The following is a 25,891-nucleotide window of genomic DNA, read 5'->3' on the forward strand; positions in this document are numbered from 1 at the left end:
GCAAAAGACGCAAGCTTGAACCTAATATCTTTTGTGACTGAGTTTAGGATGTAAAAATATTTACATAATCACATAGATTAATCATACATGATTAAAGGATACTAACAATAGGAAATCACTATAAAGAACATACCTGTTTGAGCCATGATAAAAAAAAACGTGATTGATTGTTGTAACCAAGTCTTCCTCTCTATGATCTTGATAATAGCTATGGTGGCTCTATGGGAAAACAGAAAACCCTTTTTATCTAGATTAGAGAGAGGACTTAGCATAACTCAAATTGGATTCTCATTGGGCCCTCCCATAATGGACTTCAATGAGACCCATAGCCTACACTTGCCACTCAACTGAGCTTCTACTCAAAAGATGCAAAACCCAATCCAAAATGTGATCACTAGTTAATTGGGCTCATTATAGAATAGACTATCCATTAACCCGTTTTTGCAAATACAAATTATTCAATTAATGTTAGCCCATATAAAAATTTTCCAACATTCTCCCACTTGGGCTACATTAATTGTTTTTGAGGATTCATTAAATTCATTTTGAAAATAAGACTCTCGGGTTAAATACAGAAAAGTTTATTTTGTGTGGCCACACCTTTTTTTTAAAGAAATGATAGTCTATAAGTAGCATCTTGTTAAACTTATCCGGTCCAACATGGTCTTAATATTGGACTATAATGGTCTATATGTTAATCTCAACAAACATAATGCCTCTTATAGTCACGAATATTTATAACCATATCGACATGGATCGTAAACCCAGTAGTGTAGTAAGAAATCAATGCCAATATGTGATCATCATCTATATGCATTGTTTTTTATCAGTCCTCATTACAATTTACCAGCAAAATGAAATTGTAATTGCAATTTCTCAACAAAATGAAATTGCTTGACTTTAACAAGTCATATGTCACCAATAGTGCACCACAAAATCTCAAAATAGTGGTATTTGTGACATCCAATAGTATACAATTGTAATTCTTAAGGTTCAATATCTCAAGATACCATGTTGTATGTAATTCAATTACGACATGCTATAATATAATACTTAATTATGATCATCATAATAAAAAGATTTTAATTTTGCAAGTCGTAGAACAATAATGATCAATGTTTACATAAAACAATATTTGAAATAAGGGAAATCACAAAAGCTCCCACTAAACCAAAGAATCAAAAGACTTAATGACACCCATATTCACAACATGTTCCTTGAACGTTATGGGCTTTAAACCTTTGGTTAGAGGATCAGCTAGCATGGACTCAGTTCTTATGTGCTCAATCACAATATCTCTTTTTTTCACTAAGTCCTTGACTGTAAGGTACTTGATTTCCATATGCTTAGAACCCGTACTAATCTTATTGTTCTTAGAGTAGAACACAGTTGCATTATTGTCACAATAAATCACAATGGGTCGAAAGATGGAATCAACAACTTGCAACTCTGAAATCAAATTTCTTAGCCAAACAGCTTGAGATGATGCACCATAACAAGCTACAAACTCAGCATACATGGTCGAGGATGCAATTAGGCTCTGTTTGACACTTTTCCATGAAATGGCTCCACCAGCTAACATAAAAATGTATCCTGAAGTAGATTTGCGATCATCAGAACAACCACCAAAATCAGAATCTGAGTATCCAACTACCTCAAGATTATCCACCCTCCTATACACAAGCATAAAATCCTTCGTTCTTTGTAGATATCTCATGACTTTCTTTGCAGCAACCCAATGATAATGTCTAGGGTTCAATAAATATCTACCAAGAACGTTAACAATGAAGGCGATATCAGGTCTTGTACATACTTGTGCATACATCAGGCTACCAATGGCATTAGCATAAGGAATAGTCTTCATGGCATCCTTTTCCAAATCATTCTTTGGACACTGTTCATTATTGAGTTTATCTCCCTTCACAACAGGTACATCACCAGCTTTGCATGTCTGCATATTGAATCTTTTAAGCACACGATTGATATAGGCTCTCTGAGATAGCCCAAGGAGGTTTCGAGATCTATCACGATAAATCTCAATACCCAACACAAAAGATGCTTCTCCAAGATCCTTCATGTTAAAATTAGCAAACAAAATACGCTTAGTATCATTCAAGAGATTCACATCACTACTAGCAAGTAGAATGTCATCGATATAAAGAACCATGAAAATGTATTTGCTCTCATTAACCTTCATGTAAACACACTGATCAAACTTGTTCTCTATAAAACCAAAAGACGTCACAATTTTGTCAAATTTCAAGTACCACTGGCGAGAAGCTTGCTTGAGACCATAAATTGACCTTTTCAATTTGCATACCATGTTCTCTTTTCCATTTTCCTTAAATCCTTCAGGTTGTGACATGTAGACCTCCTCACTCAAATCACCATTGAGAAAAGTTGTCTTGACATCCATCTGATGAAGCTCTAAGTCAAAATGAGCTACCAACGCCATAACTAGCCTAAAGGAATCTTTGGTAGAGACTGGTGAGAAAGTCTTTGTGAAATCAATGCCCTCTCGCTGTGTATACCCTTTAGCAACCAACCGAGCCTTGTATCTTTCAACATTTCCTTTGTTGTCTCTTTTGGTCTTGAATACCCATTTGCATCCAATGGGTTTATATCCTTTGGGAAGATCAACAAGTTCCCAAACATCATTGTCTGACATAGACTGCATCTCATCTCTCATGGCAATCAACCATTCATTTGCCTTATCACTACTGAGAGCTTCACAATAAGTAGTAGTGTCCACTTCTTCTCCAATGTCATACTTTCCCTCTCCAAGGTAAACATAATAATCGTTGGATAAGGCAGGTCTCCTAGTTCTTTGTGATCTCCTCATTTCCACAAGAGGAATCTCATCCATAATAGGGCTTATTTCGACAGTAGGGAAATTGACAACATCAACTCCTTGTTGAATCCCAGAATCAAAAGCTCCAACATCAAGGTTAACGTCTGAGACTGGCAAACGTAAAGAAATAACATCCATGGGTTCCACTCTTTCATTGGATTGAGAGGGTATACTATCAGCAACATCCAACTCTAAAAACTTTGCCACTTGAGACTCAACAATTCTAGTGCCACGAGTCGAACAATAAAACTTGTATCCTTTTGAGTGACTAGGATACCCAATAAAGTAGCACCTAGTAGTTCTCGAATCCGTCTTCTTTAAAGAAGGATCATAGATTTTCACCTCAGCTGGACATCCCCATACTTTAAAATGATTCAAACTGGGTTTTCTATCTGTCCATAGTTCAAACGGTGTTTTAGGCACAGACTTACTAGGAACACGGTTTAGAATGTAGTTTGTTGTTTTAATGGCTTCACCCCATAAGTATTCTGGCAAATTTGATCTACCCATCATACTCCTTTTCATTTCCGTAAGAGTGCGATTGCGCCTTTCTGCTACGTCATTCTGTTCAGGACTACCAGGCATAGTATACTGAGCAACAATACCATTATCTTGTAAGTACCTTGCAAAAGGTCCCTTTTGTTGTCCAGCATCATCATGCTTCCCATAATACTCACCACCTCGATCAGATCTCACAATTTTGATGACTTTCCCCAATTGTTTCTCAACTTCAGTTCGAAAGACTTTGAACATTTCAAGAGCATCTGTCTTTTCTTTTATCAAAAATACATAGCCATAGCGGGAAAAATCATCAATGAATGTAATGAAGTACTTGTTGCCACACAAGGTAGTGGAATAAGGTCCACTAATGTCTGTATGAACAATCTCCAACAAATTTTGACTACGAGTTGCACCCTTTTTCTTATTCTTTGTCAATTTTCCTTTCACACAATCAACACAAATTTCTAAGTCATCAGAATCAAGGCGGGGAAGAATCCCAGAACTAATTAAGCGTTCTACTCGTTCTTTAGAAATGTGCCCCAAACGCTTATGCTATAACAATGAAGATCTTTCCTTAGTCAAAGGTCTTTTAGCAACATTGTTTTCAACATTGTAAGAACAAGTAGATAACAACAACAATCTATAAAGCCCGTCAAATAAAACACAATTTCCAATCACTTTAGAGTCATAAATCACATCAACTCTTTTGTTTTCAAAAGTGAAACTATATCCAGTTTTATCAAGTACTGAAAGGGAAATTAAATTCCTTCTAAACGAAGGTACACAAAAAACATTGTCCAAAACAAGCTGAAAACCAGAATCTAATTCTAAAACAGCAACCCCAATATGCTCAACATCAATCCCGATGTCACTGCCAACTTTAAGCTTTGACTCTTTTTCACTTGGCTTCCTCAGATTTCTTATCCCCTGTAAAGAAGTTGCAACATGAACAGTAGCACCACTGTCAAGCCACCATGAATCTAAAGGAACATTAACTAAATTAGATTCAAAACAGACATAGACAGATAACATACCCTGTTCCTTCTTTTTCTTCTCTAGCCAATTCTTAAACTTAAAGCAATCAACCCTCTTGTGACCCTTTTTGTTGCAGTGATAGTACTTAAGGTCTGTGTTCTTGGCATTTCCATTCTTTTGCTTTTCACTCCCACTCTTCTTGAAATTCTTATTTTTCTTATGACTATGGAAGTTGGGCTTTCTAGTCTTTTCAACTCTTTTTTTATTATTCGGTTTTCCAAGAGCAACGTGATGAGCAGATTCATTCTTTTCTCTTTTCAGCTTTTCTTCCTCAGCCACACACTTAGTGATCAGGTCATTCACACCCCAAGACTGATTCAAGGTGTTGTATGCAGTCTTGATTTGGCTAAAAGAAGATGGCAGAGTATTGAGGGCTTGATGAACAATAAACTTATCGGGAATGGGAATGTCTAGTGCTTTCAATCTAGTCTGAAGATGCACCATTTTTAGGATATACTCACGAACCCCTTTCATATCATCATACCTCATATTCATCAGTTCATCCATAAAATGCCCAGCTTCAGCATTGTCAGATGTTTGGTATCTATTTGCCACAACAACGAGAAATTCCTTAGCATTGTTGCTCTCAGGTATTCCTCCAAGGAGATGCTCAGCAATGGACCTCTTGATTGAAATAAGACTCAAACGGTTCGATCTTTCCCATTTCGCATAATGAGCTCTCATAGCTTCAGTGTTTTCATTAGTAGGCTTAGGAGGTTCATCTTCACGTAGAGCCATGTCCAAGTCCATCATTCCTAAAACAAACTCTATGTCTGATCTCCATCTCTTATAGTTCGACCCACTTAGAATTTCAATTGTAGCATTATTGTTGTTCACAGCAAAGGAAACTAATTGACAAAATTTTGCAACTAGATCAATTATGGGCAATAGGTAAAAAAAAAAAAAAAAACTTAAATAATCATAAGCAATATAATACAAGAATCAATTGTACTATCATAAACTCCCCTTTGGGCAAAGTCCACAATAAACAACTATTCTCTAAGCATGAAGATCAACAAATAATTCATTAAAATTTATTTCCTTTGGGCAAATAAATTTATCAAATTATTCATCTCATTCAATATCCTCATGTTGTTAAATTAATTTGCACAATAACCCCCTTTGGGCAGGCGATTGTACAAATTAATCTAAAATTTTCCCCATCAACAAAATAGGAACTCATAAACTTGCAAATTTTGATGGTTAAATCACTTTGGTAAAATAACCTCAACAATTCACATGCAACGTTCCAAAATTGGGTAAATTAAAAAAAAATTGCCCAACAACAATAGTTCATATTAGCGATATATATGCATATGATCAATTATAGTTGCAAGAATTTGAACAACAATTTTTATTTATTTATTACACTTTAAATTAATTATTTAACTAGTTTATGTGATTTAGACCAAGCAGGAGAGTATGCATGAAAAAGTTTCAATCTAGAGAGAGTGAGTACTACACTCCTATTCCATATATATTAGCATAATTTCTGGTAAATTCTCAATAGAAAATTATACCAAAAAATAATTTTAAGCTAATTAAATCACATAAATAAGTAATAATTATTTAATAAATATTTTTGACCCCCAAAAAATAAAATAATATATCTAGAAAATAGATTACAAAAAAACGAGCACACAGAAAAAAACGGGGCTCAAAACGAACACCGGATGAGGTTATACGCGCCTCACACACTTGACTCGCGAGTGGGGAACATGTGGCACGTGTGGCATGTGCTGGAGGTCATCTTCAACCTCCAGCATTGGGTCCAAAATTCTGCAATACGGGTCAAATGACCCAGTTGCAACCCGGATTACAAACAATTAAAAAAAAGTTTTTTTTGATCGGGATCTTGAGGGCTTTTAAACTTTAGGTTGTTTCTAACAATTCTAGGACATTTAATCATAAAAAAAACAACTTAAAGATCTCCATAATTGATTAACAAAATTCGGTTTTTCATACCTCCATAGCCAAGATTGAAAAACTCTATTTTAACACCTATTTCGGCCTCATTTTACATGTATTTTTACATTAACAATATAAGAAGTCTCTTTACAACAATTAATTAAACAAAAAAAAACTTCTCAATCTTGCTCAATTTTCTTATTTTTTTATTTTTAAATAAAATGAATTTTCTAGGGTTCATACCATATTTTCAAATTTTTAATTTTCACCAAATTGAGCCAAAAAATTGAAATTGATGCTACATATCAACTATAATATATGTAAACAACAAAATCTAAGAGTTTAATTTGAGTAAAACACAATAATTTGAACAAATAAAATTTTTCTTGAATCTTTAAACAAGAAAATTCCGAAAATTTAAAATTTTAATTACTCCCAATTTAAACAACGAAATTGCACATATGATATATCAATTTGAAGCTTGTGACAAGAAGAACAAAAAACCTAAAGTTTCACAATCAAAAGAAACTATAAAAAAACATGCACTTTCATGGATCACAAATTTGGCTCCGAAAAGAAAATAAAATAAGAAACTAAAAATTTTATTTTCGATTTCCAAATGTAGATCCTAAATCATGTAAGTTAGGCTCTGATACCACATGTAAAAATATTTACATAATCACATAGATTAATCATACATGATTAAAGGATACTAACAATAGGAAATCACTATAAAGAACATACCTGTTTGAGCCATGATAAAAAAAACGTGATTGATTGTTGTAACCAAGTCTTCCTTTCTATGATCTTGATAATAGCTATGGTGGCTCTATGGGAAAACAGAAAACCCTTTTTATCTAGATTAGAGAGGGGACTTAGCATAACTCAAATTGGATTCTCATTGGGCCATCCCATAATGGGCTTCAATGAGACCCATAGCCTACACTTGCCACTCAATTGAGCTTCTACTCAAAAGATGCAAAACCCAATCCAAAATGTGATCACTAGTTAATTGGGCTCATTATAGAATAGACTATCCATTAACCCGTTTTTGCAAATACAAATTATTCAATTAATGTTAGCCCATATAAAAATTTTTCAACATAGGAACCACCATCTTCAAAGGGGGAATCAATGTCGAATCAATGTGATAAAGAGACATATTATCAACATCATGGAGGAGCCCTCCACGTGAAGAGAAGTTTGGCTATGGAGAGTGGTCTTCCTATCCTGAGGTTGTTCAGGAGTTACGCTGCTATGGGTAAGGGGCCTGGTGTCATAAGCAGAGGGCCAGCTATTATAATCCCAATGGCTGTAAAAAAATGTTGATCCTAAGCAAAAAGTCCTTTTTTTTTTTTTCCATAAGTTGTTTTCAAACGGGATGCGATAATCAGAGCAACGACATGATACACTTCGAATTCATATATTTGAAGAAGCTGCCCTAATATATGATTGTTGACAAATTTGAGGTTGCTTCAATGCATTGAGATGCTGTGTGCCAGATGATGTGAAACTCGTCCATGTCTGTTGTCTTGCTGCACGCTATGAGGATACAACACATTTTCGGGAAGAGGTCTTAAATTTACCGCTGGCTAGAATTGATGTAAAACTGTCCAGTGATGATCTCGAGGCAACTTATGAAGATGCTGTTTGTGATTATGTACTGGGGTGAGCCCAGAATAAAATGATCTGTGCATGGTGTACCAAATGAATGGTCACCCTTGGGCCACGAGTCACCTCTTATTTCACCATCATTGGTTTTGAAAATAGTTTCCTAAATCCCTCTATTCAAATAACCTTTTTAGTCTTCTTAAATAATCACAACTCCACATTTTTCTTCATCCTTAAAACATTTTTTAGGTTCCAAAACCTCATTTTTCAATAAAATAAATTGCCATTTTCTATTCGGCAAGTCTTTTCCACATTTTTCTCGTTTTTAAAGCATTTTAAAATAAGCATGAACTTAATCCTGTAATTCCAAAAAAATGGAGTTATTGGAATTGGTTCATGCAAAGTAAATTGGGCTTTTGCCCAAGTACGTACCCACTCCCATTCTGGTCTTTCTCTATGCATGTTCTAATTCCCATATGAGCATGATCGATTTGAGTATCCATTGATTTTCTTATTGATTGCCATATTAATTTCATTTTATTAGTAGAGACCCGACTTTAGGGATTTAGAGGGGTGTTACGGTCTTTATCGTACCTTCCCAATAAGTAACCTAACCTCCAAACCTGATCCGGTTTTTCATAAACCACTTTTTTCTAAATAAGGAGTCACATTTAGAGTTTTCTTTCTTATTTTGTTTACCCTTTGAAAAATAAAACGAAAATAAACGGTGACTCCAAGTCATTTTCTTAATAAATAAAATCATTTTCAAAATAAAAATCATCATCGAGTGGAAGCGTATAAACCGAAATACGGGGTCCACACAAAGATAAAACATTTTATATTTTCCAAAGTGGAAAAACAAACATTTATGTTTAAGTTTTAAAGAAGAAATATAAACAAGCGTCAGTAGTCAAGAAAATAAACAAGCTGGTAATTTCATGGAGAGCAACCCGAGAGCTCATGGAAAACAATTGTCTCAATTCCTTATTATTTTTTATTATTAGGTGCAAAATTCTTTGGCAAAAACCTTGTAGTTGCTTTATATGCCACCTTGCTAAAAGGTACATAATTAAGTTGAAAAATAAAGTCTTGGTCAGAATAAAAAAGCATGTGGGGTACCTTGTCTCAAATAAAAAACAAGGAAATAACGTGTGGGACCTTCAATGGAGGCAAACTAGTCTATAATTATTCTTTCGTTCATGCATTTATTATCTCTCTCAATGTTTTTAGAATTGGATTAGAGTTCAATAATCCGAATTGAATTTTAGTAGTGATGTGCCTTGTGGTTAATTTAACCTCACAATGAGGTGTTTCACATATTTTAGGGAATAACCATCCATATATGGTCTAAGGAGGCTTGGGATATATATGCTAATTAAGCCAATGGTCATGGTGAACTCTAGCTTTAACTTAGGTAAACCTATAGTGACTGCAAAAATATTGCAAACAATCTTAAAATCTTTTCCAACCATATATGAAAATATCGATAGTAATTGAATTTTACTGAAATATCATATGAAAATTCTGGATTTATTTATTTATGGAATGGAAATTAATGATTAAAACTCAAAGAAATTCCTTGGATGAAATGGATGCATTGAAGATTGAAAATAAATTTTAAATTTGATGACAATGTCATGGAACAAAGGCAACTAGCTTAAACATTAATCTGAAAATAAAACTCAAAAAGTAGTGAGATATGCTTAATTAGGATGGCAATTGGGTATGTTTGGGATGTGTCACCCTCATCCTAATTCCATCCTAATTATATATATTATAACAAAAAACAAGAAGGCTTTCTGTTTTCCTAATAAATCCAAAAGGATAACTACAATTTTATTTAGATGCACAAATTAGCAGCAAAACCTTGAAACTATGAATCAATGTTCCAGAAAAGTACAGTTAAGAGCATATATTTTGCAGGTAACACCATACTACTATATTTAATAAATTTAAACCAAACACCACAAAGGTTTTCTTAGCTGCATTTATCGAACATTTTGTCTGTATTTTTCTCCAAAAAGTCCTACTTACCGTAATCATAGCACATATTGTGGGAATTCCTGACTGAATAACCATTCCAAGTTGAGATGCCCCATAAATTGTAAGGTAGTAAATCTGAAAAATACCATTCAGAAATCACTGATAATGGGGCATAAATTCTGCGGCTTCAGATATATTATGTCTAAATAAGAAGACAAAAAGGAATCCAATTATTAAAATAGATAAACGTTTCAAACTGAAAAATGAAAATTTAGTAAGCATGAATCACTCTCTGAAGTTATAGCTAAGAAAAGTCGGTGTGTGATAATGGGGAAGGTGATAAAAATAGTGTGTGAATGCAGCTTATAGCTGGTCTTGTTCTTGCTTTTAGCTGATCTTATAGTAAAAATAGTGTGTGATCGCCCCTAGATGCCTAGAGTATTGGCTGAAGGAGGAGAGAAAAGGAAGGACATCAACTTTCATAAACGTTAATCTTCTCCCAGATGTGTCATTCTTGATTACTCTATTAGAGGTATTTTAGCAGTCCATAGTGTGTAAAATGGTCAATTCCTTTGTTCAGACATTTAACCCAAATAGTGAATTTCAAGTGTAGGGGTTTCAAATTCTCAAATCCTAAAAATCCAGAACAATGTTGCTGAGCACATTCAATATTTTGTTAAATAGCAAAAAGAAAAAAGAAAAGAAAATTAAAAAAAAAATAGAAATCCTCCCAAAGAATTAATTTCAGTTGCTTCAATAACTTTGGCATACGGAATTGAGGAGAGAAACAGAGGTGACTTACCATTAATTATTTTGGCGTACGGAGCCATTCCTGGTGGCACTTCGGAAATTTTCCATATTGTTACCACTTGTATTTGGGGCATATATAAGACGGATCGCACACTTTTTCACCTCATGCGATGCCCCTGATAGACTAAAAGAAGCCTTGATGTGCTTGAACACACTGGCATAGGTAGACTTTGATTTCACAAATTGACGGCGAGGTTGATACATCATACACACGTGATCCGTCTCAACAATTCGGTCTCCACTGTGTGTCCAAGTGATGGAATGACTGAAACAAGGCCCTTCCCTGCATTCAAAATTACAGCGAATCTCACCAGGCCGCTGAATAGTTTCGCCCTCCTCAAGTGCAAACACAGCACATAGAGCAACCCCCAAGAAGTTATTGTCAAGCCAATGTGGGGGCAGGGTTGCTGAAACTGAAGCTCCCATATTCTCATGCCAGGGCCACTTTGGAATCCCTCTTCCAGGAATCACAATACTGTATCCTATTTCTGGAAAAAGTTTCTGCACCATGCAGTTTATAATGTTAATATAATAATACCATTGAGAGAGAGAGAGAAAGAAAGAGAGAGAGAGAGAGAGAGAGAGAGAGAGAGACCTGATGAAGTGTCTCTAATGCCATTGCCACATGATCCTGATATAGTCCGGAGCAATTCCATAGCATGAATTCCACAGGACGAAGCCAAGTGGAAACCAACCAGTTTTGTGGGCTTATTATCCGAGATGGAGTCAGTAAAGACACCAGGGATGTGCAATCACAGGCATCTAATAATTTTATGCTTGGTGGAAGCTTCGGAATTTTTGAAGTTGCTCACACTGCCTCACCGAAAGAACTTTCAGATTAGAAAGTCTACTGATGTCTGCAGGTATGCTAACCATATGGTTTCTGTTGAGATTTAATACTTCCAGACGGTCCAAGTGGCAAAGCTTGTTATCGATTGTTCCTTCCATTAAATTGCAGTCACTTAGATCTAAATTTTCTATGAAGCGTAGACCTGACAAAGAAGGCAACTGCAAACCAATCCCATCTGAATTTTCTCTATGGAGTAACCTGTATATAAGGGCCGAGATCCAGAAGTTAGATGTTGATCCTTGGCATCCACTAAATGATAACTCTGTAAGGTTTGTCAATTGAACAAGTGAGATAGGTGGTTTTGTTATGGCAGTTCCATCAGCTTGAAGCCTCCTTAAGCATTGCAACATTCCCAGGTCCTCTGGCAATCTGTTGAGTTTTGAACAACCAGAAACAATGAGGGTTTCAAGAGATTTCAAACCACAAATGCTATTTGGAAGAGTCCTGAGGTCTTTGCATTTTCTCAGATTCAGTAACACAAGACCTTTGAGACGAAGAATTGAACGGGGCAGCTCTCTTATAGATGTTCCACCTAAAAGAAGCTCTTCTAAATGTTCCATAACTTCCGTGATCTCTGGAAGTCTCTCTAGTTTTGAACAGCCAGAAAGGATGAGAGTTTGAGGGATTTCAAATCACAAATTCTGCCAGGAAGGATCTTAAGGTTTTTGCAGCTTTTCATATTTAATAAAACAAGCCCTCGGAGATACCCAACCGATGAGGGAAGTTCAATGATAGCAGTGCCTTCCAAATAAAGCTCCAATAAAGACTCCATATTGGCTCGATGTCTGGAAACTTCTCAAGTGTTGAGCACCCTGAGAGGTTAAGAACTTCAAGTTTTTCCAATCCAATGATTCTGGGAAAATAGTGAAGCATCCTGCAGTTTCCCAAATTCAAGATCTTAAGATTTTTCAGCCTAGGAATTGATGGGTGCACCTCATGCAAGCTTGTACAACCATCCAGATTTAGTGTCTCCAGAGATGGTGCACCAGACACGTCCGGACATTCAACCAGGTATCGAGAGTGACTGAGATCCATGACCATTAAATTTTCAAGACACTGTAACATAAAAATAAAATAAAAATTGTTGAATAAATTTTCTTGGAAGAACTTCAAATTTATTGAGAATAAGTAGTGATCATACCTTGTTCCCTTTCCAAAGGTGGTTTAAGCTGCTATGCTTCAAACTGAGTTCAACCAGTTTCTTACCATTAAAATTTGACGGCAACGATTCCAGACTCCATCCATCCCAATGAAGATATCTTAATTCATAGGAAGGAAATTCGAATTCTTCGGGAAGGTGCACTGTGTTAGAATCATATGATGAAAGTCCATCCCAATAGACCCTGAGGAGTCGAAGTTTTGTCATATTTTTAAAAGCTTCAGTCGTAATCTGTATTTCTTTTGATGCCGACACATCAAAGGATATTCCTTCGATTGCCTCTGTCCCTAAAACCAACAACAGGGATAAGTGAAGCACAAAATGCTTAAAATCATATACATAAGCAACTTCTTAAGTGAAATTAAATGCCTTAAAAGTTTAAATAAGTTCAGGCACTTGTCTCTTACCGTTTTTTGTGTCAACACAGCATGGACATCTTCTGGATTCCACAATCTACTCCATTTGCCAGGTTGTCCAGGAAATTCTCCCCGAATGATTTCCCAACCCATTTTTTGCATCAAACCATGCATTTCTATCTTGTTGTCTAAAATACTAATGAGAGAACAATCTTTGAGAACTTTCATTCCAATTGCAGAGAAGTTGCAACTATCAAGTATTCTTCCAACAGAATCTGAGTCCTTCCCTCTGAAGAAGCATGCAATATCAAGGAATAGATCCTTTTCTGTGCTATCCAGTCCATCGAAACTTACTCTAAGCATTTGTTGGATTCTCCTGTCCCCTACTATTTGTAGCTTAAGCAGTGTATTTTCCCATTCAAGCTCCGTCTTACCATACAGGACAGATCCCATAGCTTTAACAGCAAGCGGAAGTCCATCACAGAAATTTAATGCATGTCCGGAGAGCTCCCAAAACCTATGGTCAGGAAGGTCTGCCTTGAACGCAGACAAACTAAACAGTTTAAAAGCTTCCTTAAATTTTAATTTCTGAACCTCATATAATCCATCAACTTCATGCACCTTGAGTAAACCTTTATTTCTCGATGTTATGATAATTCTACTACCTGAACCAAACCAGTGATGGCCCCCTGCCAAGAATCCTAATTGAGTCAAAGCCCTAACATCATCTAGAATGATAAGAACCTTTCTAGAGCAAAGCGTCTTCTTTATCAAGCTAATGCCTTCACAAAAGTTGCTTATGCGTGCAATTTTTTCCCCTTGGATATCTGCTAGAAGTTGTCTTAGTAATTCAAGCGATCCATGGTGTGCCTCTACCCGTGCAACATCAAAAAGAAAGCTAGCAGCTTCAAATTGATGAGCAATTTGGTTGTATATTCCTTTGGCGAGGGTAGTCTTGCCTATTCCAGCAATTCCATGTATTCCTATCATTCGAACATCATTTGACTCCATACATAATAGTGACGACATTTCTTCCAAACGGGAATCGATTCCTACCAGGTTGTCATCAATATGTAAGAGTTCAGGACGACTGATCAGCATTTTCGAAATGCCTCGAACAATTCCTTGAATAATCTGAGATTCATACCTGCCAAATAAAAAGCACAATATACGAACCACAAATTAATTGTAAGAAAGGCAGGGAAAAAAATAAATTGATGATGTTTAATTTCAATATTTGTCATGCTATCAATTGATTTATCCTAATGCCTAATTCTGATCAATATTACTATCATGGAGACAAAACTCAAAACGCATATGACTAACTGGAATGGGCAGAGCACATGTCTATCCAAAAGAATTGATGCTTTATATATATATATATATATATATATATATATATATATATATATATATATATATATATTTCCCTTTGAGGCTCTCTTTATGAAATAAATAAATAACAATATATTGGACTCTATATTTATTCCTTGATCATATTTTCAACTTTTTTTTTTTTTTTTCAATAAATGATGAGGAGCTTTTGATAACGCAAGAAATTTTTAAATAATATCTATCATATTTGATTTTTGTTTCTATTTTTCATTGCCTTTAATTTTCCTGACCATTTCCATTTGAATAGTGGATCGTGTCCTTGAAGATAAGGATCATTTCAACCCACGAATGCTAAATGGGAGTTTGTTTAATGATGTGATTTAAAAACACTTTTCTTTTTTGATAATAAAAAACTATTTTAAAAAATTTATGGTTGGCTTAGTAGTCATTCTCTAGATATAGTTTTCAAAATAAGTTGAAATAAATAATAATTTCAAGGAACCAATTGTAGAAGTTATTTTCACATGTTTATAAAAACAAAGAAAACATGGAAAAATAATTTTATTAAACCAATAAAAGGCACATGAGTATGATGCGATCTCTTTCTTCTTTGATTCTTTCTTCACCAATAAATATCAAAATTCTTTAAATATGATTTCTTTCTTAATTATATGTGCTTTTTGAATTTTCTTTAACTTCTTAAATTTTTAATTAGATAAAAAAAATTTCAAATCAAATGATACTAATTAATACATTTAATTTACTAATTTTTAAAAATAATTTAAAACTCAAAAACTAATCCAATTAATGTTAGAAAGTTAGTGAACTCAAACATTAGAAATTCACATACTAAACTTCATTATGAATTACTTTGTTAGTTTCTCTTTAGAAAGATGTTGAGATCCAGATTTTTATAATATATATTAAAATACTATCATTTCATATATATATATATATATATATGAAAGGATTTTAATACTAAAGTACTAAAAATGATTTGTTTTTAAATTTAATTGTAATTATAAAACTATTAATAATGAATAAAATATGAATTGAATTTCATTAATATTATATATAAATTGAATTCACAAATTTTTGACAAAATTTAAATAGTAAATTATTTTAAAAATAATTTATCCAAATGAGTATTTATTTTTATTTGTTGAAAAGTGATTTTAAAAGCAAGCTATCAAGTACCATTGTTTTTTAAAAATACTAAAAAATATGGTATTTGTTCTTTAATTTAAAAATATATTTTAAAAATAAGTATAAAAATACAGTGCTAAACCGATCTTAAAATTGAATATGTACAAGCATATAGGAGGTGAGCAATCAGGAATACAAAGAATTGACTAAGATTCCATTAAACAGTGTTTTTTCAAGAATCACTCAAAGTAAATTTTTAATTTTTTAAAACTGGTTAAATTTTTGTTCAAAAACATTTTTTTAGAATGTTTTTCTATTTTGAAATTAAAACCCTGTTTTAAAAAATTATGGTCAGTTTGGTGGTCATTCTCTAGAAATAATCTTTAAAAATAAGATGAAATAAAAAACAATTTTGGAGAACAAGTAATAGAAGTTATTTTTACATATTTATAAAAACAAAGAAAAGCATTGGGAAGTAATTTAAAAAAGAAAACAATAAAAAAATGAACAAAGTCCGATAGATGTCTTTCTTCTGTTATTCTCTCTCCACCGATCAATATCAAAATTTTTAAATATGATTCCTTTTTAATTACACTTTATTTATTTATTTATTTGAATTTACTTTAACTTTTAAATTTCTTTAGATAAATAAATTTCAAATCAAATGGTACTTGATATATATGATTTATTAATTTAAAAAAAAATTCAAAACTCAAAAACCAATCCAATTAATGTTGGAAAGTTACAAAACTCAAAACTAATATAGAAAACAAATTTTGTTAATTTTTTACCAAGCAAATGAACTTCAAATCAAGCAAAACTTCATATTTTTTTTATTCATAAATAAGTTTAGTAATTTTTTAAAATAAATTTAAACTCAAATAATAACTAAATTAATATAAAAATTTGTAAACAAAATTAGTTTAATATGACTTTATTATTTAATTAATCTATAGAATCATTTTTTCTTTAATTTGTTAGCAAGTTTATCAATTTGAAAAAAAAAATAGAATTCAAAACACAACACAATTAGTAGTGGAAATTCACGATCTAAATTCTATCCAAAATGACTTATATTTCATACATAACTTTATTTTTATGAGTTTTGTCGTTGGAAAATGGATTTTTAATAGAATTCAAAAATAGACGCAAGTACTATAAAAAATAATAAACCAAAATTAATACATAATAAGTTATAACTTACTGTTTCTCCTAAGCGCATAACCATATTTTCCAATTTTTCTTGCTAGGTAAATAAAATCCAAATCGAGACTTAATATCTTAAATTCTTTTATGAATCTTCTCATTTTTAAGATAATTTGAAATTAAAAAAAAAAAAAAACTAAAGATAAAAACTAATCCAAAATACTATGCCCTTAATTGAATGGTAAATGTATAGATGTAATAAATTTTTACATATTTAAATATTAAAAATATTAAACTTTATTTATTTTTAATAAATTGAGACTTAATATCTTAAATTCTTTAATGAATCTTCTCATTTTTAAGATAATTTGAAAAAAAAAAAACTAAGATAAAAACTAATCCAAAATACTACGTCCTTAATTAAATGGTAAATGTATAGATGTAATAAAATTTTTACATATTTACATATTAAAAATATTAAAGTTTATTTATTAAAAAAATTTTTAATAAATTGAGACTTAATATCATAAATTCTTTAATTGAACTTCTCTTTTTAAGATAATTTGAAATTTTTTAAAAAAAAAAAAAACTAATCCAAAATACTATGTCCTTAATTGAATGGTAAATATATAGATGTGATAAAAAATTTTACATATTTAAATATTAAATTTTATTTATTTTAAATTTTTTGAATAAAATATTATTAATTTTAAATTATTATTTCTTTTAATAAAAAATCAATTAAGCTTTAGAAAGATGATCATATTTTTATAATATGTACTAAAATACTATCATTTTGTATATATATATATATATATATATATATAGAATTCATTATTTAGTACTAAAACTACTTATTTTTAATTTATTTATAATTAGAAAACTATTTTTAGTTTAATAAGACTTGAACTAAATTTCATTGATATCATAAAAATTGAATTCACAATTTTTTGATAAAATTTAAATAGTAAAATTACTTTTAAAATAATTGATATATAAAGACGAGTTACCAAATCCTATTTCTTTTTAGAAAATATTAAAAAATCATTTTTTATTCTTTAATTTAAAAATAATTTTTAAAAGCAAGTACAAAAAAGCATTGCTAATTGGACGCCCTAAATTTCTAATATGTAAACAAGCATATAGGAAGTGAGCAATGGGGATGCCAAGAACGGACTCTCAGTTAATTTTGGTCATGCTTACCCGATTTTATCAAACTCAGTTTCCAAACACTTAAAAATCAAACATAATTGTGACTTGAGTTGTCAATGAAAGCTCAATTCACATAGAGTTGTAAATGAATAAAAAGCAACTCAAAACGGAAGAGATGGAGTAGTTATATAACATACCCATGCCGCACATGCCATCCAGACAGACCGCCGGCTTCGGTCAGTGCCGCCCTCCATCTCAGCACCCTCTCCTCAGTGACGTTTCCGTATCTTGCAAATGCTTCTCCAAAAGTTCCCGTTTGTTTCCGCACATCAGACGGATCCACATGGTAGAAAATTGGTAGAACTTTTGGCCCCTTTCTCTGCTGCACTGCATGATCTTATCAAGCTCATCCAAGCACCATTTTGAATGAGCATAGTTTTCCGAAAAAACGACAACAGAAATCAATGAATTTTCAATAGCTTCCAAGAGTGAAGGTTGAATCTCTCCTCCTCTTTCAAGTCCTTCATCATCTCTAAAGGTGTTGATGCCCTTCGTCCTCAAAGCCGAATAAAGATGATCCGTAAAATTGAAGCGGGTATCTTCCCCTCTAAAGCTCAAAAAACATCCCATCTCCGATATCGTAAAGAACGTGAGGTGCCTGAAGAATCCATTCTTGGGAGCTATCTGGTTGTGAGTCCCAAATTCCAAGACACTAAGAAAATTTTGGGTCGTCATGGGAAGATTCTCTCTCTCGACCTTTTTAACATAGGAGCTTCCTCTTGCAAGGAACTTTCATATTTTTTATTTTATCTTATTCTTTTTAGTTTTTAATTTTGTTAATGCCTATATGCATTGTGTTTGGAACAAAGGGCGAGGCTTCATGGAAAGGCCGGTGCATTTTCTTTCTGTGAGAGGTGAATAGGCCAGGAAAGAAGGTGGACATCAAAGTCAACACTGACTGCTATTGCCTGCCTCTTTTCTCACTTTTGGACTATGCTGCAGCTTTTTCATTCCTTAATCCCATACCATCAGTAATCAACATTTTATCAATTTTTCTTATTTTTTATTGTTTACATTTAGAAATATTAATTTTAAAATTTTAACTTATAAATTAATTTATAACCACTGCAACAACAATAATAATAATTAGGAGTAAAGCATATTAAAGGTTTGTTGAGAATGATTTTGATAAAAATAATTTAAACTTGTAATAGTATTATTAATAACAATTTTATTATATATAAATTTTATAGTCCTTTAATGTTCACATATAAGTGAAAAAATGTTCTTGATAATTTGTGTATTAAAGGTTTGGGATACAATTTTAAAATTCACCCTCCCTATTTTGTCATCAATGATTCGCCGAGTCCTTTTTAAAAATGATAAAATTTAAAATAAAATTCACTTTGTGTCCTGACGCTTTTTCTTTTTGACCAAGACTCTCTCTGTCAGCCTGACGCTTTTCTTTTTGACCAAGACTCTGTGTTTATATGAGAGAGAGAGAGAGAGAGATGCTCTTTTTAGCAAGGTGGCATCTCAGCAACTACAAGGTTTTTGAGACAATTATTTTCTTGGCTATACAATTGCTAAGCCCTATTTCATATTTGATTTTCACTTGGGAAAATAAGAAATGTTTTAACTTTCTCTAATTTTATTTTTTTCCCTTTCGTTTTTTCAACCTCTAAATTTTACAACATGCAAATGCAATTAATAATTATTGACTTACAAAAATAAATTAAATTATCTCAATTTCATTTTCATGTAATTGAATTGAAAAATGAATTTACCGTAAATGAGAAAAAATGTTAATTAAAAAACCAAACTAATTTGAAATAGGTGGTATTTTTATCAAGAAATTTAAATCTAAAAATTTTAAATTTTTACGCAAAATAAAAATCAAATAAAAATAACTTAATTTGATTAAGAAATGAATCTAAAATATGTCCATAAAATTCCAAAACCGAAATTAAAATTCAACCACATGCAACTAATATTTTTGTCTAATAAGGATTCAACTTCTTGTGAAATTAAGTTTCATAAATTTTTATAAATTCTGTCCTTAAAAAAAATACAGTAACATTAAAAATCATATAATTTGGATTAAAAATAAATTTACCATCATTTTTCAAAGTTTAGTTACTTACAGTTAACAAAACTAAAATCAACCAATAATCATCAAAATAAATTTTTCTTCAATTAGAAGTTTAGAAGGAATCAACTTTTCCAATTATTTTTTGAAAAATAAAATAGCAAGATTTGATATCCTTCCTCAAATTAAGAATAAGAAATTAATAAATTAATTTCAACAATGAACACATATTTAATTAACAAATCCATAAACATAAAGATGCACCACATAAAAATCAATCATAATAAATGAAATTTAACTTAAATAATGTTAAGCATAATTAGGAATAATAATTATTACCCAATTACCAATTTATTTATTAATTACATTAATAATCATTAACCAATATTTTGTTATTGTAATCAATTTTTCTATTTAGGTATATCTTGAAATATGCTAAATTATTTTTTCTTTTCAAATATCATATCTTTAATATATAAAATAAGAAGAGATAAATTATTAACCAATGACCAATTTACTAACCAATTACATCATTAAATATTATAAAATTTTAATTATTGTAATCAATTGTGTGATTTTGGGATATTTCAAAACATATTAAATTACTTTGTTCTTTTAAATTATTAGCTTTCAAATTATTATCTTACTATATAAATAAGAAAAAATAAATAAATTTTGTTATTTTTAGATATTTGGAAATACAATAAATTATTTTTTAAAAAATATTAATATTCAAATATCTTTATCTTAATTATAACATAAAATTATATCATTATTAAAAATAAATAGATTTAATAATTAATAAAACATTCATAAAATTAAACAAATTAATATTTTAATAATATTATTACTGATAAGCGTTTCAAATTCTTAATTAATACAAATTCCTTTCTATAAAGTATATTATATGAAATATTTCCTTGATGTGTTGTTGCAATATTAAATTTCCTTATTGGATAAGGAAATGTACTAAGAATATTTTTATAAATATTCTAGTTATGAGGGGAAAAATTTATGTGATGGGGATGAGTTTGTAAAGACAATGGATAGAAATGTGAAAAAAGAATGAAAAATACTTAGTGAAAATAAATAAATAAATTAATTATTACATCATCATTTTTATTTTTGTATTAATATCATATAAAGAAATATAATTCTAATACTTCTTATTTATTATATTAAATAATTAAAATAAAAAATTATTTTATAAGAAATTTAATTTTAATATCAATCAATTAAAAAAGAGTTTGGTTTACTATAACTCTCTTAAATAAACTAAAATACGCTTTTTTAGAATTTTAATTTGAAAATTTATAGTAAATATATTTTTAATCCAAATTTTATGATTTTAATGTTAGTGATTATTTTTTTTTTTACAATGAATTTACAAAAATTTATGAAACTTAATTTCATGAGAAGTTGAATATTTACAAGACAAAAATATTTGTTTATGTGGTTGAATTTTAGTTCTAATTTTGGAATTTTATGGACATATTTTTTATTCATTTCTTAATTTAAGACAAAGTTAAAGCATCTCGTATTTTCGAGAGTGTGGAAAACCAAACATTAATGTTTAAGTCAAACAAGCCTCAGCAATTCTATAGCCAAGAAAATAATTTCATGGAGAGCAACCCAAGAGCTCATGGAAAATAATTGTCTCAATTCCTTATTATTTTTCATCATTAGGTGTGAAATTCTCCCGCAAAAACCTTGTAGTTGCCTAGATGCCACCTTGCTAAAAGCGTGTGGGGACCATCTCTCAACTCAAAAACAAGGAAATAACGCATAGGGACGTGCAATGGGGGAAAAGTCATCCATAGTTATTCCTTCACTCATGCAGTTATTTTCTATATCGGATGTTTTCAAAATTGGACCATAGTTTAATAGTCAAATGGATAATTGAATTATAATGAAACTTGTGGCATCATTAAAAATATAATTTATATATTATTAAAATTAAAAATAATTATAAAAATTAACAAAGGTATAACATTTCATCATTTTATTGTCATTAATATTGATAGCTTAAATTATGATAAAATAATATAAAGATTTATTAAATTATTATCAATTTTAGTTTTATTAAATGTATCATTTTTAATTATTAAGATCATATTTATTATTTAAGTTTGTTTGAATTTCAATACTTATATATTTTACTATCTTCAAATTATTAGTTTTTTTATTTAAATATCATTGATAAATCGTAAAACTTTATATTCATTTTAAATCTTGCAATAACATATGTGTACATAGTTATTTATTTATTTATTTATTTTTGTTTCTGAAAAAACCATAGGCTTAGCTTGGTGGCCTTTTTGATATTTCCATTCCAAATACCCTGGTTCAAATCTCATTGTTCAATGGCTTTTTCCCCTGAAAGCCGAACAAGCCCATAAGTTAGTCATTAACATAGATATGGGCTTGGGTGATGGGTGTGGGCTCAAGCGCCCGAGTGGAGCACTTGGACTATGGCCAATAGCTGAGTTTGGAAATGGGTGAAGCTTCTAGATCGGCTGAGCCGCGAGAAATAATTTTTTCTGAAAATAAATTAATAAATTAAGGAAAAAAAAAAAAAAAACCCAAGTGGTTGAGGTTCAAATCGGAATGCATTTGGGATAAGATTACTCAATGGGACGGATATTAGTCATCCCAGCAAGCCCTAAAAATTCATCAACTCTTTACCAAGTAAGTTGGTACAATTTTCACATTTTATTACTTAATTGATGGATATTCATATAAAAAATAAAATAACACAAAAATCAATTTATTAAACAAATTCTAATTTTCTTCAATATCAATTTCACTAAAATTAATTTATAGGATAAAATCAATTTCAAGGACAAATTTTTTTTTTCTTCAATACGAATTCCACTAAAATTAATTTATGGAATAAAATCATATGTTTTTTTAATGTCCTATGAATTTATTAATTAAAATTGTGATTTGCTAATTTCAACTTTTTAATAATCGACTTATGAAAATAAACCCGAATTTATCTAATATTGCCTTCATAATATGCAACTTACATATAAAATTATAATTTTATTCGCATCGTTAGTAATTAATTTGCACAACCAAATTCTAGTTTCATTAATGCATATCTTATAGTAATCAATTTATGAAATAAATTCTGATATTACCCGCATCAATCTTGTACAAATCCAAAAATCAGATTCTAATTCTATCAATTATAACTTTGAGACACAATATAGTAACATCCTGATTTCTTCAATCTCAATTTTATAATGGTCTATTCATAGAATAAAATCTTGATTCTAATATCATGATTTTATGAACACTAACTATATACTAAATGAGTTGGTGAAATATAATCTTAATTTGATTAATATTCAACTTTGTAAAATCAACTTATGACTTGATTATTGATTCCATTACCATCAATCTTATAAGAAATCAGTATGTGGAATAGAATTCTGATTTAATAATTAATACTCATCCTCATAAAATCAATTTATGAACTAAATATTGATTTAATTACATCAATTTAAATTAACACCTCATTAATTTTATTAATTCTAGAAATTATAGGTATTAAAGTAAATTACAAATTATATATGCAAGTACATCAAATTGTACATGCTTGTAAATCAGCATCATCATTCTTGCTAGAATTAATTTCCATTAATTTCATATTTGCTTGCATTTTTTCTTCTGCCTTAATGTGTTAAGTTCTTGTACACATGAGTGCTTATACTACATTGATGCTAAAACATGCTTCTCATGCAATATAGTAGAACCAAAGACATGGTAGAAAGCACGAGAAGCCTATTTAGATGTGTTTTCCATCATGCCAAAATATTAAAAGTATTATCATTGTCCAAAACAAGGGAAGGAGTTTTAGGATAATATTGTAATTTCAAAAACGAATTACAACTTGATTTCCTCCTTTTTGACAAAATCCCAAGAAGGAAGCTTACTTTTAGAGGAAGATGATTGAGATTAAGAAATTTGTGCAAAAGAAATGTTGGTCCAATATTTAGAACTATATTATAAAAATTGTTATAAATATTTATGGTAATTTGTAAAAAATAACAGTATTAGAATGTTCGTACTATTATCATATGGGTATAAGCAAAAACGAAGAACTAACTTATTCTCTCCTCTTTGTTCTCAATTAACTTTTACATTTATTTTATAACATGTTACCAACACATCATTTTGACAATAAAAAGAGAAGATAATTCATTCACAAGAGTTCTTGCTTACCGGAAATACAAGAAAAAAAATTCATCCACGAGAGTTTTTGCTTGCTTGAACACTAAACCATTTTTATAAAGATATATGGTCATATTTTCTTCAAACACTTTGATTTCAAAACATATATAAAAAGTGATATTTCGTCCTATTTTGGTTTTATTATTATAATTTTTATTTACTTAATCTCATAACTAAAAACTATGAAGATAATTTATACTCATAATTATCTTATAGTAAGACGTTATGCAGACAATTTCTAATTATCTTATATAAACATAAATTATACAAAAAAAATTAGCAATTAGCAATTAGCAATTCTTTAACAAGAGTTATATAGACAATTTCTAATTATAATGTACAAATAGAAGGTATATAACAATAAAAAAAAATTATTTTTCTATAATTATTATAATTTATTAATTGTTTTATATTACAACATCACTCAAATTCTAATTACTTATAACTTGAAGTTAAGCAGAAAAAGTTAGTAAATTAATAGATGTGAAAACTCATATAGCCAGAAGCTATATAAATTTTTTTATATTATAAACTAATATTATCATATATAGTTACAAGTTATATTATTATTATTATTATTATAAGAAAATTAACATTCTTTGTACAATCAAGAGGCTATGTTTGTAGGAATGACCTTAAAAAGATCATTCCAAGCCCAAGATCAATAGGGTGTTTACAAATCTATCCTAGGGATCTTTAGATCTATGCAACGAAAGTATATATTAAATAAAAATTATAGATCTAAGTGCTCAGAATACTATACCTACGATTCGGATGTTCTCAGATTGATTTGAATAAGTGAAAAGATGATGTAGATCTTGGAAACTATGAGATCTTTTGCCCAATAACACTCTCTTTTAGATCCTAGCATGTGAGGATGGTGGAATCCTCTTTAATCGGGTGGAGACTAAAGTTCATCTCTCTTAAAGATTGAATAGCGAGACTGCAAACCCTAAATCCTTGAGGAGGTTTATATAGGTTTACCTATAAGTATAAGTAACTTAAACACATTTTTAGGCTTGGATCACTTAAACTAGCCTATTAGGTCCTAATTAATTAATTAGTCTTATTGTGTTCCAATTGATTAATTATCTTAATCTAGAGACATGCACCATTCATAATCTCTTGCATACTCTTGCATATTTACCAAAATTCCTTAATTTATGCACACAAATGAATAAAGAACCTAAATATATCTTAAGTAATATGTCATTGAGGAATATTACTTCAAGTAAGAATCATTGGGACCTATAGAAAAGTATTGGCTCCCTCATGATGTAATTTTGAAGTTGACTCAACATTCCACTAAAAAGAGTTAACTGCACTCCAGTATCTTATAATATTAGCTCGAGATAGAATACTTGGGTTCATAACCTTCTAACGATTGCATGCAAGCTTCCCATGAACCAATGTTTATAATTTAACAAGGTGAATGTTATCACTCTCTTAAAATTACTTTTACAGTCTTTTAGTCTCAAACCCTCTTATTATATAATCAATTGACACATTCTAACTCTTTAAGCACATATATCAAATTCCATTTAACTAATTATTATAGTCATAGATTCGTACTTTTAACTTTCATCCATCCTTTCAACACACATCTATGACACTCATACCATAGGGCCTCTACTATCAGTCTACTATTAAACTTCTTGAGATGTCTCATATCCTACGATTTATGGATCATTTCATCAAGGCCAACATATATTCTTTTAAC

The 25,891-nt window shown here is 30.6% G+C and overlaps 1 protein-coding gene and 1 pseudogene across 2 annotated transcripts; both read right to left on the minus strand.

Annotated features, from left to right (window-relative positions):
- Positions 1-9,691: 9,691 nt before the first annotated feature.
- Positions 9,692-12,155, minus strand: LOC117907167 (probable disease resistance protein At4g19530). Of its 2 annotated transcripts, none has more exons than XM_034820605.1 (3): positions 11,295-12,155; positions 10,692-11,200; positions 9,692-10,024 (listed from the first exon to the last, which is right to left on the minus strand). In XM_034820605.1, exons 1-2 carry the CDS (start codon positions 11,358-11,360, stop codon positions 10,694-10,696), a joined length of 573 nt encoding a protein of 190 aa, XP_034676496.1. In that variant the 5' UTR covers positions 11,361-12,155; the 3' UTR covers positions 9,692-10,024; positions 10,692-10,693. The 2 variants fall into 2 exon arrangements, with proteins under 2 accessions (XP_034676496.1, XP_034676497.1); XM_034820606.1 differs by lacking the exon at positions 9,692-10,024 and adding an exon at positions 10,045-10,091.
- LOC117907658 lies at positions 11,471-18,597 on the minus strand (annotated as a pseudogene).
- Between the last annotated feature and the right edge of the window lie 7,294 nt (positions 18,598-25,891).

This window comes from Vitis riparia, chromosome 18 (genome assembly GCF_004353265.1).
Source record: "Vitis riparia cultivar Riparia Gloire de Montpellier isolate 1030 chromosome 18, EGFV_Vit.rip_1.0, whole genome shotgun sequence".
Lineage (NCBI taxonomy): Eukaryota > Viridiplantae > Streptophyta > Magnoliopsida > Vitales > Vitaceae > Vitis > Vitis riparia.

What these genes read in the sequence shown, in the direction of transcription:
- LOC117907167 (XM_034820605.1), bottom strand. Translation starts at nt 11,360, where the DNA reads ATGCTATGGAATTGCTCCGGACTATATCAGGATCATGTGGCAATGGCA. An exon ending in CATTAGAGACACTTCATCAG is followed by an intron (nt 11,201 to 11,294) that starts GTCTCTCTCTCT and finishes TGCATGGTGCAG; the next exon opens with AAACTTTTTCCAGAAATAGG.